Here is a 16,031-nt window from a genome sequence, read left to right on the forward strand (position 1 = left end):
TTAGCAGAATCACTTATTAAATGCCTCCAATTAATTTATAGACCCTTGCTTATGAGAACAAATCTCCCAACTTCGGTTTGGGGGCATGCTATTTTACATGCCGCAGCACTTATTCGTTTGAGGCCAACAAGTTACCATCAGTTCTCTCCCATGCAATTAGCTTTTGGCCAGTAGCCAAATGTCTCCCATTTAAGAATATTCGGGTGTGCGATATATGTTCCCATTGCACCACCTAATCGCACCAAAATAGGACCCCAAAGAAAATTGGAGATATATGTTGGATATGATTCTCCCTCTATAGTGAGGTATCTTGAGATACAAACGGGGGATGTATTTAAAGTCTGGTTTGCGGATTGTCATTTTGATGAATCAAAATTTCCAATATTAGGGGGAGAGAATAAGCTTTCTGAAAAGGAACTTAATTGGAATGCATCCTCGTTGATGCATTTAGATCCTCGATCAGGGAAATGTGAACTAGAAGTTCAAAAGATTATACATTTGCAAAGAATAGCAAATGAATTGCCTGATACATTTTCTGATACAAAGAGGATAACCAAATCTTATATACCAGCAAAAAATGTCCCAATTCGGATTGATGTCCTAGTAGGACAAATAGCCACTGAAGCAAATACATGCCAGAAGCGTGGCAGGCCTGTCGGTTCCAAAAATAAAAATCCTCGAAAGAGAAAAGAGGTAAATAATATTCCTATTGAAAAAGACATAGTAGAGATACCTGCAGTTGTCGAAAATTCTGATATAATTTTAACTCCAAAAGATGTTCAGGTACCTGAAAATTGTGAAAATGACGAGATCTCGATAAATTATGTCTTAACAAGAGAGAAATGGGACCGAAATAAGACAATTGTCAATGAAATATTTGCATATAATGTGGCATTAAATATCATGTATGAAAGTAAGGATCTTGAGCAAAGATCAGTCGAAGAATGTCGACAAAGGAATAATTGGCCAAAATGGAAAGAAGGCATGAAGGCTGAATTAGACTCACTTGCAAAACGTGAAGTCTTCGAACCTGTAGTCCGTACACCTGAAGATGTAAAACCTGTTGGATATAAGTGGGTATTTGTGAGAAAACGAAATGAGAAAAATGAAGTTGTGCACTACAAAGCCCGGCTTGTGGCACAAGATTTTTCACAAAGGCCCGGTATAGATTATGAAGAAACGTATTCCCCTGTAGTGGATGCGATAATATTGCGTTATTTGGTCAGTTTATCTACATATCATAAACTGCATATGCATTTAATGGATGTGGTAACAACCTATTTATATGGCTCATTAGATCGGGATATCTATATGAAAGTCCCTGAAGGACTAAAGATATCTAAACCATCCAATGAATATTCGCAAGGGTTATACTCAGTCAAATTGCAAAGATCTTTATATGGTCTAAAGCAATTTGGACGAATGTGGTATAATCGTCTTACTGAGTATCTGGCCAAAAACGGATTCAAGAATGATGATATCTGCCCATGTGTTTTCATAAAGAAAAATGCATCTGGATTCATTATTATTGCTGTGTACGTTGATGATTTAAATATCATTGGGACTCCTGAAGAGATTCCAACAATTATAAAAACTCTAAAAGAAGAGTTTGAGATGAAAGATCTTGGAAAGACTGTTTTGTCTCGGCCTGCAGATCGAACATATAAAAGATGGGATCTTTATTCATCAAACAACATACACAGAAAAGATCTTGAAGAGATTTTATATGGATAAGTCACATCCCTTGAGTACCCCAATGATTGTAAGATCTTTGGATGTGAAAAAGGATCAATTCCGCCCTAAAGAAGAAAATGAAGATATCCTTGGTCCTGAAGTACCATATCTTAGTGCCACTGGAACGCTAATGTATCTTGCTAATAATACGCGACCCGATATATCATTTGCTGTGAATTTACTAGCAAGATATAGTTCCTCTCCAACCAGAAGACATTGGAGTGGAATTAAACAAATCTTTCGATATCTTCATGGGACGGTTAATATGGGATTGTTTTATCCCTATGGATCCAAGTCACAATTAGTTGGCTATGCAGATGCCGGATACTTGTCTGATCCACATAAAGGGAGATCTCAAACAGGATACCTGTTCACATATGGTGGTACAGCTATATCATAGAGGTCCACGAAACAAACGATTGCTGCAACATCCTCTAATCATGCCGAAATACTAGCAATACATGAAGCTAGTCGCGAATGTTTTTGGCTCAGAAGTTTTATCCAATATATTCTGTCATCATGTGGACTGATTGATCAGAAGATAGCTCCAACTGTCCTGTTTGAAGATAATGCAGCATGTATTGCTCAACTTAAAGGCGGATACATCAAAGGCGATAGAACAAAGCATATTTCTTCCAAATTCTTCTTCACTCATAATCTTCAAAATCAAGGGACAATTGATGTGCAACAGATCTGCTCAAGTGATAATCTGGCAGATTTATTTACAAAGTCACTCCCAAAATCCTCCTTTGAAAGATTGGTACATGAGATTGGGATGCGCTGATTTCGAAACATTAAATGATGTCGCCAAGAGGGGGAGACTATACTCTTTTTTCCTTGGTCAGGTTTTTTTTTCCATTGGGTTTTTTTTTTACAAGGTTTTTAATGAGGCAGTCCCCATCACAAAGGATTTTGTACTCTTTTTCCTTCACTAAAGTTTTTTCCCATTGGGTTTTCTTTAGTAAGGTTTTAACGAGGCAGAATCCTAAATGGACATCCAAGGGGGAGTGTTACGATATGGATGTCCATATCCATCTACTCAGCATGATTTATTCTTCCTTTGAAGTTCTATTGGGAAGCACAAATATTAAAGGATATGCGGTGCATGCTTTCCCAATATTTGTAAAGTGAAACTTTTCACTAGTATAAATAGGGGAATAAGGCTGAGGATTTTACACATAAGCAAGTAATAAGAAATCAATTCTCTCTTTATGTTGCAATCAAATACTCTTCTCTTTATATTACTACTACAATTCTCTCTTTTCTTTTATTTTATAAGTATTTTAAATACTCTTTTCTATTACTCTTTACATATAATATTAATAACAATATTAATCATTTTTATTATATTGAGATAGTAATTGTAGTACTAGAGTCTTCTATTTATACTTCTTTATTTGATATTTATTTTACAACAATTTCTTAATTAAACTGTATAATTTGTGAATTTTGGTAAATTGAACTTGTCTCTAAATCTCTAGTAACAATAATCAACATGGCATTAGTTTCCATTGATAGCTTTTCTACTTTAAAATAAAACTTATTCATTATATTACTTGGTTAGTTCGTTTTATAAGTAAACTATCATTTCTATTCACGAAAATTTTAAACGTTAACAAATTTATCCACAGAAAAAGAAAATTACCATTTGTACCCATAAAATATGAATTCCATATAACAAATTATCTAAACGTTAAAAAATTATTTTAAAACCCGAATCTTAACCCTCTTCTTCCAAATCTCATCCCTTTATTTATTCTTTTCAAAATTTCACCACCTCCTTCACTAACACTACCACTATCTCCATCGCCACCAACTGTCAACCTCACTTTTCTCTTTCTCCACACCCATAAACAACAATGATAGTGATAATCTTTTGTTCTTGCAACCTTTACTTCCTGCAATTGCTCTTCTGCTCTACGCCTTGCGTTCTTCTCCTCTTGTATCACAAACACGCCGCCACTTATTCCTCTTCTCAACCACCTCCACTTCAATGACCACCACTCTTTCACTATCTCCTACCTCACCACTAAGTGCGGTTTCTTCCATTAAAATGCTCTCAGAGCACATAAGCACGTTCTCTTTGACACCCGATCAAGCAAGATTTCGTCATCTCTTCTTCAAAATTCACGGTTTCTCACTCTCCCAAATCACCACCATCAAGTGCAAGATTCCCGTGTTACTCACATGCGATCTTGTCAAAGTTTCAATTTTTAGCATCCAAAGGTGCTTCTCCTTCTAATATTGTATTGAAAGTGATGGAGGAAGGGTGGTGATGATAATGACGATAATAGACTGTTGATAGGATTTGAGATTGGAGAAGTGATGATGAAAAGTAAAATTAAAAGTTAGAGTGAAGTTGTTGTTGTTTATGGCTGTGACAGTGGAGAAGGAGGAGGAAAATGAAACTGACGGTTGGTGACGGTGGTGGTGATAATGGTATTGGTAAAGAGGTGATAAAATTGATGAAAAGAACAAAGAGATGGTTGAAATTTGCGAGAGAGGTATTGAAAATATGGTTAGGAAAAGGGTAATTTAGGGGTTTTAGGTTATTTTTCGACATTTAGATAATTTTATCATATAGAATTCATCTTTTATGGGTACAATTGTAATTTTATTTTTTTTGTGGGTAGATTTGTTAGCGTCTAAAATTTTCGTGGGTAAAAATGGTAATTTATTATTAGTTTCATCTTTAACGTTTCAGTTTTTAATATCTACTATTTGTGCCTACTCAAGGAAAAGGAAAATGCTGGTAAACAATTATGAATGGATAGTTTACCGGCCGTAAATTGTTTAAGAATTATTTTTCTTTTGCTGTTTATTCATTTGAAATAGACGTCAACTATGTTCGGGGTTCTAATACTTTCACATTTTCTTTTGCTGCAACTTTCTGCTGGGAAGGGATACAATATGAGATTATACTCTATCTTAAAAAGAGCATTTTATTGTCTGAAATTTCTCAATGAATCAAAATAATAGCTATATTTTTAAATGTGGTGCTATTTTATGAAACTGTATACATTTGTGTATATAAAAATATTGCAGTTGTTATGTCTAAAAGAGATTTATAGCATATATATCTCTAGTAGGTTCAATAATTAATACCAATATCACACTTAATGACAATCATAAAATTGATTATATTTATTGTTCTTTCTGTAGTTTATACTTGCACATTAAGAAGATTAGCAATTGTGGAACAGTGCCGTCTAAAGATCTTATCTCTTGCGGCATTAGTAATTATTAATTAATTTTCTCAAAGATGATGCTTTTTGATATCTCGTTCAGTTCTTCATATAATCATGCCAAATTCGAATAAGTTTAACTGATAAGACACATAAATTTTGATTTTTCTGTAGGTTAATTATGGGATGGACAAGATTCTTTGAAGGAACAAGGTTTTTTGACTGCATCAGCTTTTGAAACAAGATAATAACCAAAAACTATCTTTAATGTAATATTAACATTTAAAATTTCAATTATATACCACCATTTAACTTTTTTGCAGGTGCATCCTATTCCAGTTCATGTTGAAGAAGTTAAAGGTATCCTAATTTCTGGAAGAATATAGTGCAATTGTTTTGTTTCCTCCTTCTATTTATATTTTTTAATTCATGAGTTATAATACAAATAGGTGGGGAGAAATAATGCTTAACTCTTGTACATTAGATATCATTACTGTTGCTCATTACATATTAGTCGTGTAAGAATCGGGTAATAATTCTATTTTGGTGGTGGAGGAAAGAAAAAAAAAAAACAGTTCATTAAAATATGGTTCTGTTACGGCCTGGCCCAAATTGACTGCGGGCCGACTCGACACGTAGACCACCTGACCCGAACGGTCGGATGCGGATTGCCTAGCCACCGATCCGGACACGCGTCCTTTACAGCCCATTACTACAGTTGTATGAGGAAGCTTCGAGGAAGGTGGGTCTTCTCTGGTGGGACCCACTTCTGACATAGTATATAAGGGGAGGGTCCTACCCCTCCCCCAAGGTACGTCATATACCACTTTATCCCTTTCTCGCCTGCACACTCAACTGACTTGGGCGTCGGAGTGTCTTTGCAGGTGACACCCCCCTCCGCGTCAAGAGCTCGAGACATCGGCTACCCCAACTCCACCCTCGCGACCCGGTTTCAGGCTACACCCTACCTATCCATCCGAGGATTCCTCCGAACCATCTGGTACCCGAGATACCGAACATTGGCACCGTCTATGGGGAGTAGCCTAAATGGAGATCGTGCAAGGTCCAGGGGACCATGGCCGCGCAGCAGGCCTCGAGGGGGGCAGCCTCCGTTGCCTTTCCCCGCGAGCGGCTAAGGTCCCCTCCGCGACGTACTGAGCCACAGTCGAGAGCCCAAGAGAGACGCCCTTTCGGGGGAACTAGTAGCGACAGCGCCAGAATAATGTAGGAACTGCGCCATAGGGTGCAGAACCTGGAGCGCCAATTAGCGGATCAGGAGCATCATCAGCAAACCTCTGACCCCGACTATTCCCAGTCTCCCGAGAGTCGGGGAAGAACCTCCCCCCAAAGTAGTCGCTCCCGGCGTGCTCTCGTCTCAAGATCAGAATCGGAAAGTAACCGGGAAGATCGGGAACACCCGAGGAGATGAAATGACACAATCATCTACGTCCGAGGCAAGGGGGCGTGCACCACGGGGCGAGATCACGAAAGCGGCAAGGAGAGATCTAGGGGAACACGGCGACCCGTAATCATGGGCGCCACCCCATTCCATCGTTCCATCCTCGAGGTCCGGTTGCCAAAGCACTTTGACAAACCAACGAACATGAGGTATGACGGAACCCAAGACCCGCAGGAGCACCTCACGGCCTTTGAGGCCAGAATGAACCTGGAGGGAGTGGGAGACGAAGTAAGGTGCTGCGCCTTCCCGGTCACCCTGGCAGAGCCTGCGATACGGTGGTTCAATAGCCTCCCGCAGGGCTCCGTGGCCGGCTTCTTGGATATTAGTCATGCCTTCTTAGCACAATTCACCACCAGAATCGTGAAGGCAAAACACCCGATCAATCTGCTCGGTGTCACTCAAAAAGCCGGCGAGCCGACCAGAAAGTACCTAGATCGTTTTAACGACGAATGCTTGGAGATCAAGGGGTTAACCGATTCCATGACTAGTCTCTGTCTGACGAACGGACTCCTTAACGAGGACTTCAGAAAGCACCTCACCACAAAGCCGGTCTGGATGATGCAAGAAATCCAAACTATAGCCCGCTAATACATTAACGATGAGGAAGTCAGTCAAGTTGTGGCTGCTAATAAGCGGCAGCCATCTTACACTTAACCCAGGCAGCACGGTAATAGAGAAAGACAGAAGGAGCACGCCAGAGACGGCGGTCTAAGTAAGGCACCCAGACCGTTTCCTTGTGTCAAAAAATTCACCAATTACACTCCCTTCACCCTCCCCATCATAGAAGTTTACCAGCAGATAGTTGATAAGAGAATCTTGTCAAAGCCCCGTCCTCTGAAGGACCGAACCAGAGGGAACAAGAGTCTCTACTGTGATTACCATAAGGGCTATTGACACAAGACACAGGACTATTTCACCTGAAGGACGCACTGGAACAAGCGATCAGGGACGGAAAACTAGCCGAATTCTCCCACCTTATCAGGAAGCTGAGGATACGAAATCGCGACCACGATGGGGAAGACAAGACCCGAACGGTGAAGCGACGACAAGAGCCAAGGGACGACGAGCACGGCCTTACCGTAGTGAATGTGGTAACCGCGAGAAACACGGCTCCAAGGTTGAGATCGGCACACAAGAAAGATGCCAAAGTCCTAGCAATCTCCTCCTCATCTTCGCGAAGCTCTAAAAGGCTTCCATCCATTTCTTTCGGCCTGGGAGACCAATGGTTCGACGAGGTTCTGAAAAGCCCCCCATGGTAATCACGGCCAAAGTCAGAACCGGTCTCGTCAAACGGATCCATATAGACACGGGGGCAGACTCGAACATTATGTTCCGTAACATGTTCGATGCATTAGGGTTACGGGATGTCGACCTAACGACTCACTAGCACGGTGTCGTAGGGCTAGGCGATCACTTTATCAAGCCAGACGAGATAATCTCCCTACCGGTCTCCGTGGGACAAGGACAGGAGCGAAGATCGATAATGGCTGAGTTCGTAGTTCTACGGGACTCCACAGCCTACAACATCATCCTAGGAAGGAAAACCATTAACGATGTTGGGGCAGTGATCAGTACAAAGCTGCTAGCGATGAAGTTTGTCGCTGAAGACGGATCTGTGGGATTCATAAAAGGAGAAAAAAAGTCCAAAGAAGCATCGGGGGTGTTCCTCGCCGACCTGGATGCTAGGGTCGACGACAAGCCCAGACCTGAACCAGAGGGGGACCTGAAGAAGTTTAGGGTCGGGGATACGGAGGAGAAGTTCACGTTCAAAAATAGAAACCTCCCACATGAATTGAAAGAGCCTTTGGTAGAAATGATCAGGGCCAATGGCAATTTGTTTGCCTGGACGTCAGCCGACATGCCGGGGATAAACCCTCAGCTCATGTCACACCATTGGTCAATTAAGTGCGAAGAGGTCGGCTTGACAGCTTTTGCAATTCCTACATTTCTTCATGAGTTCTCCATCTTTACATGATTTTCCTTCATTCCCTTGATCCAATCTTTGCCTCCTAAATCTGAAATCACTTAACAAACATATCAAGGCATCTAATAGAATCAAGGTGAATTAAATTTAGCTATTTTAAGACCTAAAAAGCATGTTTTCACTCTTAAGCACAATTAAGGAAGAAGTTATAAAACCATGCTATTTCAATGGATAAATGTGGGTAAAAGGTTATAAAATCCCCTAAATCAAGCACAAGATAAACCCTACAAATGGGGTTTATCAACCGCCTGGCCATCAAGTCGGAAGCCCGACCAGTGGCTCAGAGGAGAAGGAAGATGTCACAGGAAAGAACAGAGGAGGTGGCCAAGCAAACGGCCAGCCTCCTAGAAGCAAGTTTTATCTGAGAACTAGACTACTCGACCTGGCTGTTGAATGTAATTATGGTAAAAAAGCACAATAAGAGATGGAGGATGTGTGTGGACTACTCTGATCTTAACAAAGCATGTCCCAAGGACTGCTACCTACTTCCTAACATTGACGCCCTTGTTGATGCGGCGGCAGGGTACTGGTATATGAGCTTTATGGATGCCTACTCCGGCTACAATCAGATACCGATGCACCGGCCTGACGAGGATAAAACAGCGTTCATAACGCCGAAAGAAATCTATTGCTACAAGGTGATGCCATTTGGCTTGAAAAACACGGGGGCCACGTACCAGAGGTTGATGAACAAGATATTCAGCAATCTCATAGGCAAGACGGTGGAAGTCTACGTAGACGACATCCTCGCGAAGACCACCCGGCCTGATGATCTCCTGAGCGACTTGGGGAGCGTGTTCGCGTCCCTCCGACAACACGGCATGAGGCTCAACCCGTTCAAGTGCGCCTTTGCCATGGAGGTTGGAAAATTCCTAGGATTCATGATAACCCAAAGGGGGGTGGAAGCCAACCCCGAAAAGTGCCATGCGATACTCTAAATGAAGAGCCCGGGTTGTGTTAGAGACGTCCAGAGGCTGGCGGGAAGGCTCACCGCGCTATCCCGCTTCCTCGGAGCATCGGCAGCAAAAGCCCTACCCTTTTTCAATCTGATGAGAAAAGGGATAGCGTTCGAATGGATCCCTGCGTGCGAGGAGGCATTCAATCACTTCAAAGAGATCCTGGCAGCACCCCCCGTACTCGGGAAGCCCAAGGTCGAAGAACCACTCTACTATACCTGGCCATAACGGAGGAGGCGCTTGCGGCGGTCTTGGTGCGAGAAGAAGGAAAGGCTCAGCAGCTAATTTACTTTGTGAGTAGAGCGTTGCAAGGAGTAGAACCGCGGTACAGCAAATTGGAGAAACTGGCACTAGCACTTTTGGCCTCTTCCCGTAGACTAAGGCAGTACTTCCAAGGCCACCAAATCGTTGTCAGGACGGACCAGGGAATCCGTCAAGTACTCCAAAAACCCGATTTAGCTGGAAGAATGATGACTTGGGCCATTGAGCTCTGGTGCGCGAAATCGTGATCACTACAACTTCACACAACTAACCAGCAAGTGCACTGGGTCGTCCAAGTAATAAACCTTACGCGAGTAAGGGTCGATCCCACGGAGATTGTTGGTATGAAGCAAGCTATGGTCACCTTGTAAATCTTAGTCAGGCAGACTCAAATGGGTATAGATGATGAATAAAACATAAAGATAAAGATAGAGATACTAATGTATATCATTGGTGAGAGCTTCAGATAAGTGTATGAAGATGCTTTCCCTTCCGTCTCTTTGCTTTCCTACTGTCTTCATCCAATCCTTCTTACTCATTTCCATGGCAAGCTTATGCAAGGGTTTCACCGTTGTCAGTGGCTACCTCCCCTCCTCTCAGTGGAAATGTTCAACGCACCCAGTCACGGCACGGCTATCCATCTGTCGGTTCTCGGTCAGGCCGGAATAGAATCCATTGATTCTTTTGCGTCTGTCACTAACGCCCCGCCTGCTAGGAGTTTGAAGCACGTCACAGTCATTCAATCATTGAATCCTACTCAGAATACCACAGACAAGGTTAGACCTTCCGGATTCTCTTGAATGCCGCCATCAGTTCTTGCCTATACCACGAAGACTCTGATCTCACGGAATGGCTGGCTCGTTTGTCAGGCGAGCACTCGGTTGTCAGGCGATCAACCATGCATCGTGTATCAGGAATCCAAGAGATATTCACCCAATCTAAGGTAGAACGGAGGTGGTTGTCAGTCACACGTTCATAGGTGAGAATGATGATGAGTGTCACGGATCATCACATTCATCAAGTTGAAGAACAAGTGATATCTTGGACAAAGAACAAGCGGAATTGAATAGAAGAACAATAGTAATTGCATTAATACTCGAGGTACAGCAGAGCTCCACACCTTAATCTATGGTGTGTAGAAACTCCACCGTTGAAAATACATAAGAACAAGGTCTAGGCATGGCCGAATGGCCAGCCTCCCAAAGTGATCAAAAGATCTAAAGAAAAAGGTTCCAAAGATCAGAAGATTCTCAATACAATAGTAAAAGGTCCTACTTATAGGAAACTAGTAGCCTAGGGTGTACAGAGATGAGTAAATGACATAAAAATCCACTTCCGGGCCCACTTGGTGTGTGCTTGGGCTGAACAATGAAGCATTTTTCGTGTAGAGACTCTTCTTGGAGTTAAACGCCAGCTTTTGTGCCAGTTTGGGCGTTTAACTCCCATTTTGGTGCCAGTTCCGGGGTTTAACGCTGGGAAATCTGAAGGTGACTTTGGACGCCAATTTGGGCCATCAAATCTTGGGCAAAGTATGGACTATCATATATTGCTGGAAAGCCCAGGATATCTACTTTCCAACTCCGTTGAGAGCGCGCCAATTGGGCTTCTGTAGCTCCAGAAAATCCACTTCGAGTGCAGGGAGGTCAGAATCCAACAGCATCTGCAGTCCTTTTCAGTCTCTGAATCAGATTTTTGCTCAGGTCCCTCAATTTCAGCCAGAAAATACCTGAAATCACAGAAAAACACACAAACTCATAGTAAAGTCCAGAAAAGTGAATTTTAACTAAAAACTAATAAAAATATACTAAGAACTCAACTAAAATTACTAAAAACATACGAAAAACAATGCCAAAAAGCGTATAAATTATCCGCTCATCACAACACCAAACTTAAATTGTTGCTTGTCCTCAAGCAACTGAAAATCAAATAAGATAAAAAGAAGAAAATATGCAATGAATTCCAAAAACATCTATGAAGATCATAATTAATTAGATGAGCGGGGCTTTTAGCTTTTTGCCTCTGAACAGTTTTGGCATCTCACTCTATCCTTTGAAATTCAGAATGATTGGCTTCTTTAGGAACTCAGAATCCAGATAGTGTTATTGATTCTCCTAGTTAAGTATGATGATTCTTGAACACAGCTACTTTATGAGTCTTGGCCATGGCCCAAAGCACTCTGTCTTCCAGTATTACCACCGGATACATACATGCCACAGACACATAATTGGGTGAACCTTTTCAGATTGTGACTCAGCTTTGCTTGAGTCCCTAACTAGAGGTGTCCAGGGTTCTTAAGCACACTCTTTTTGCCTTGGATCACAACTTTATTTCTTTCTTTTTCTTTCTTTTTCTCTTTCTTTTTCGTTTTTTTTTTCGCCTCTTTTTTTTTTGTATTCACTGCTTTTTCTTGCTTCAAGAATCATTTTTTTATGATTTTTCAGATCCTCAGTAACATGTCTCCTTTTTCATCATTCTTTCAAGAGCCAACATTCATGAACCACAAATTCAAAAGACATATGCACTGTTTAAGCATACATTCAGAAACAAAAGTGTTGCCACCACATCAAAATAATTAAACTGTTATAAAATTCAAAATTCATGCAATTCTTATCTTTTTCAATTAAGAACATTGTTTATTCAAGAAAGGTGATGGATTCATAGGACATTCATAACTTTAAGGCATAGACACTAAGATACTAATGATCATAAGACACAAACATAGAATAACATAAGCACTAAAATTCGAAAAACAAGAAAATGAAGAACAAGGAGATTAAAGAACGGGTCCACCTCAGTGATGGCGGCTTGTTCTTCCTCTTGAAGGTCTTATGGAGTGCTTGAGCTCCTCAATGTCTCTTCCTTGTCTTTGTTGCTCCTCCCTCATGATTCTTTGATCTTCTCTAATTTCATGGAGGAGAATGGAGTGTTCTTGGTGCTCCACCCTTAGTTGTCCCATGTTGGAACTCAATTCTCCTAGGGAGGTGTTCAGTTGCTCCCAATAGTCTTGTGGAGGAAAGTGCATCCCTTGAGGCATCTCAGGGATCTCATGATGAGAGAGGTCTCTTGTTTGCTCCATCCTTTTCTTGGTGATGGGCTTGTCCTCATCAATGAGGATGTCTCCTTCTATGTCAACTCCTACTGAATAACAGAGGTAACAAATGTGATGAGCAAAGGCTAGCCTTGCTAAGGTAGAGGACTTATCCGCCACCTTATAGAGTTCTTGGGCTATAACCTCATGAACTTCCACTTCTTCTCCAATCATGATGCTATGGATCATGATGGCCCGGTCTAGAGTAACTTCGGACCGGTTGCTAGTGGGAATGATTGAGCGTTGGATAAACTCCAACCATCCTCTAGCCACGGGCTTGAGGTCATGCCTTCTCAATTGAACCGGCTTTCCTCTTGAATCTCTCTTCCATTGGGCGCCCTCTTCACAAATGTCAGTGAGGACTTGGTCCAACATTTGATCAAAGTTGACCCTTCTAGTGTAAGGATGTTCATCTCCTTGCATCATGGGCAAGTTGAATGCTAACCTTACATTTTACGGACTAAAATCCAAGTATTTCCCCCGAACCATAGTAAGCCAATTCTTTGGATCCGGGTTCACACTTTGATCATGGTTCTTGGTGATCCATGCATTGGCATAGAACTCTTGAACCATCAAGATTCCGACTTGTTGAATGGGGTTGGTGAGAACTTCCCAACCTCTTCTTTGGATCTTATGTCGGATCTCCGGATATTCACTCTTTTTGAGTGAAAAAGGGACTTCGGGGATCACCTTCTTCAAGGCCACAACTTTATAGAAGTGGTCTTGATGCACCCTTGAGATGAATCTCTCCATCTCCCATGACTCGGAGGTGGAAGCTTTAGCCTTCCCTTTCCACTTTCTAGAGGTTTCTCCTGCCTTGGATGCCATAAATGGTTATGGAAAAACAAAAAACAATGCTTTTACCACACCAAACTTAAAAGGTTTGCTCGTCCTCGAGCAAAAGAAGAAAGAAGAGAGTAGAAGAAGAAGAAATGATGAAGAAGGGAATGGCTTTGTGTTCGGCCAAAGAGGGGGAGAAGTGGTGTTTAGATTGTGTGAAAATGAAGGGGTGAAGAAGGGTATATATAGGAGAGGGGGGCTCATGGTTCGGTCATGTATGGGTGGGTTTGGGAGGGAAAGTGGTTTGAATTTGAAGGGTGAGGTAGGTGGGGTTTTATGAAGGAAGGATGTGAGTGGTGAAGAGAAAGATGGGATTTGATAAGTGAAGGGTTTTTGGGGAAGAGGTGTTGAGGTGATTGGTGAATGGGTGAAGAAGAGAGAGAGTGGTGGGGTTGGTGGGGATCCTGTGGGGTCCACAGATCCTGAGGTATCAAGGAAAAGTCATCCTTGCACCAAATGGCATGCAAAATCATATTTTGAGCCAATTCTGGCGTTAAACGCCGGGCTGGTGCCCATTTCTGGCGTTTAACGCCAGTCTGGTGCCCCTTTCTGGCGTTAAACGCCCAGAATGGTGCCAGACTGGGCGTTAAACGCCCACCTGCTAGCCTTACTGGCGTTTAAACGCCAGTAGGTTCTTCCTCCAGGGTGTGCTATTTTTTTTCCTGTTTTTCATTCTGTTTTTGCTTTTTCAATTGATTTTGTGACTTCTTATGATCATCAACCTACAAAAAAAACATAAAATAACAAAAGAAAATAGATAAAATATAACATTGGGTTGCCTCCCAACAAGCGCTTCTTTAATGTCAGTAGCTTGACAGAGGGCTCTCATGGAGCCTCACAGATACTCAGAGCAATGTTGGAACCTCCCAACACCAAACTTATAGTTTGAATGTGGGGGTTCAACACCAAACTTAGAGTTTGGTTGTGGCCTCCCAACACCAAACTTAGAGTTTGATTGTGGGGGCTCTGTTTGACTCTGATTTGAGAGAAGCTCTTCATGCTTCCTCTCCATGGTGACAGAGGGACATCCTTGAGCCTTAAACACAAAGGATTCTTCATTCACTTGAATGATCAGTTCACCTCCATCAACATCAATCACAGCCTTTGCTGTGGCTAGGAAGGGTCTGCCAAGGATGATGGTTTCATCCATGCACTTCCCAGTCTCTAGGACTATGAAATCAGTAGGGATGTAATGGTCTTCAACTTTTACCAAAACATTCTCTACAAGTCCATAAGCTTGTTTTCTTGAGTTGTCCGCCATCTCTAGTGAGATTCTTGCAGCTTGCACCTCAAAGATCCCTAGCTTCTCCATTACAAAGAGAGGCATGAGGTTTACACTTGACCCTAAGTCACACAGAGCCTTCTTGAAGGTCATGGTGCCTATGGTACAAGGTATGGAAAACTTCCCAGGATCTTGTCTCTTTTGAGGTAATTTCTGCCTAGACAAGTCATCCAGTTCTTTGGTGAGCAAAGGAGGTTCATCCTCCCAAGTCTCATTTCCAAATAACTTGTCATTTAGCTTCATGATTGCTCCAAGGTATTTAGCAACTTGCTCTTCAGTGACATACTCATCCTCTTCAGCGGAGGAATACTCATCAGAGCTCATGAAAGGCAGAAGTAAGTCCAATGGAATCTCTATGGTCTCATTTTGAGCCTCAGATTCCCATGGTTCCTCATTGGGGAACTCAGAGGAGGTCAGTGCACGCCCATTGAGGTATTCCTCAGTGGCGTTCACTTCCTCTCCTTCCTCTCCAAATTCGGCCATGTTGATGGCCTTGCACTCTCCTTTTGGATTTTCTTCTGTATTGCTTGGAAGAGTACTTGGAGGGAGTTCAGTAATTTTCTTGCTCAGCTGTCCCACTTGTGCCTCCAAATTCCTAATGGAGGACCTTGTTTCAGTCATGAAACTTTGAGTGGTCTTGATTAGATCAGAGACCATGGTTGCTAAGTCAGAGGGGTTCTGCTTAGAATTCTCTGTCTGTTGCTGAGAAGATGATGGAAAAGGCTTGCCATTGCTAAACCTGTTTCTTCCACCATTATTGTTGTTGAAACCTTGTTGAGGTCTCTCTTGATTCTTCCATGAGAAATTTGGGTGATTTCTCCATGAAGAATTATAGGTGTTTCCATAGGGTTCTCCTAGGTAATTCACCTCTTCCATTGAAGGGTTCTCAGGATCATAGGCTTCTTCTTCAGATGAAGCATCCTTAGTACTGCTTGGTGCATTTTGCATTCCAGACAGACTTTGAGAAATCAAATTGACTTGTTGAGTCAATATCTTGTTCTGAGCCAGAATGGCATTCAGAGTATCAATCTCAAGAACTCCTTTATTCTGATTTGTCCCATTGTTCACAGGATTCCTTTCAGAAGTGTACACGAATTGGTTATTTGCAACCATTTCAATTAGCTCTTGAGCTTCTGTAGGCGTCTTCTTCAGATGAAGAGATCCTCCAGCAGAGCTATCCAAAGACATCTTGGATAGTTCAGAGAGACCATCATAGAAAATACCTATGATGCTCCATTCAGA

General features: G+C 42.0%; 1 protein-coding gene across 1 annotated transcript; it reads left to right on the top strand.

Annotated features, from left to right (window-relative positions):
* The first annotated feature begins 6,450 nt into the window (after positions 1-6,450).
* LOC130939797 (uncharacterized) lies at positions 6,451-6,966 on the top strand. Its single transcript, XM_057867872.1, has one exon. The coding sequence runs from the start codon at positions 6,451-6,453 to the stop codon at positions 6,964-6,966; it is 516 nt and encodes a 171-aa protein (XP_057723855.1).
* Positions 6,967-16,031: the final 9,065 nt, after the last annotated feature.

Source organism: Arachis stenosperma, chromosome 7, assembly GCF_014773155.1.
Source record: "Arachis stenosperma cultivar V10309 chromosome 7, arast.V10309.gnm1.PFL2, whole genome shotgun sequence".
In the NCBI taxonomy this organism is placed as follows: domain Eukaryota; kingdom Viridiplantae; phylum Streptophyta; class Magnoliopsida; order Fabales; family Fabaceae; genus Arachis; species Arachis stenosperma.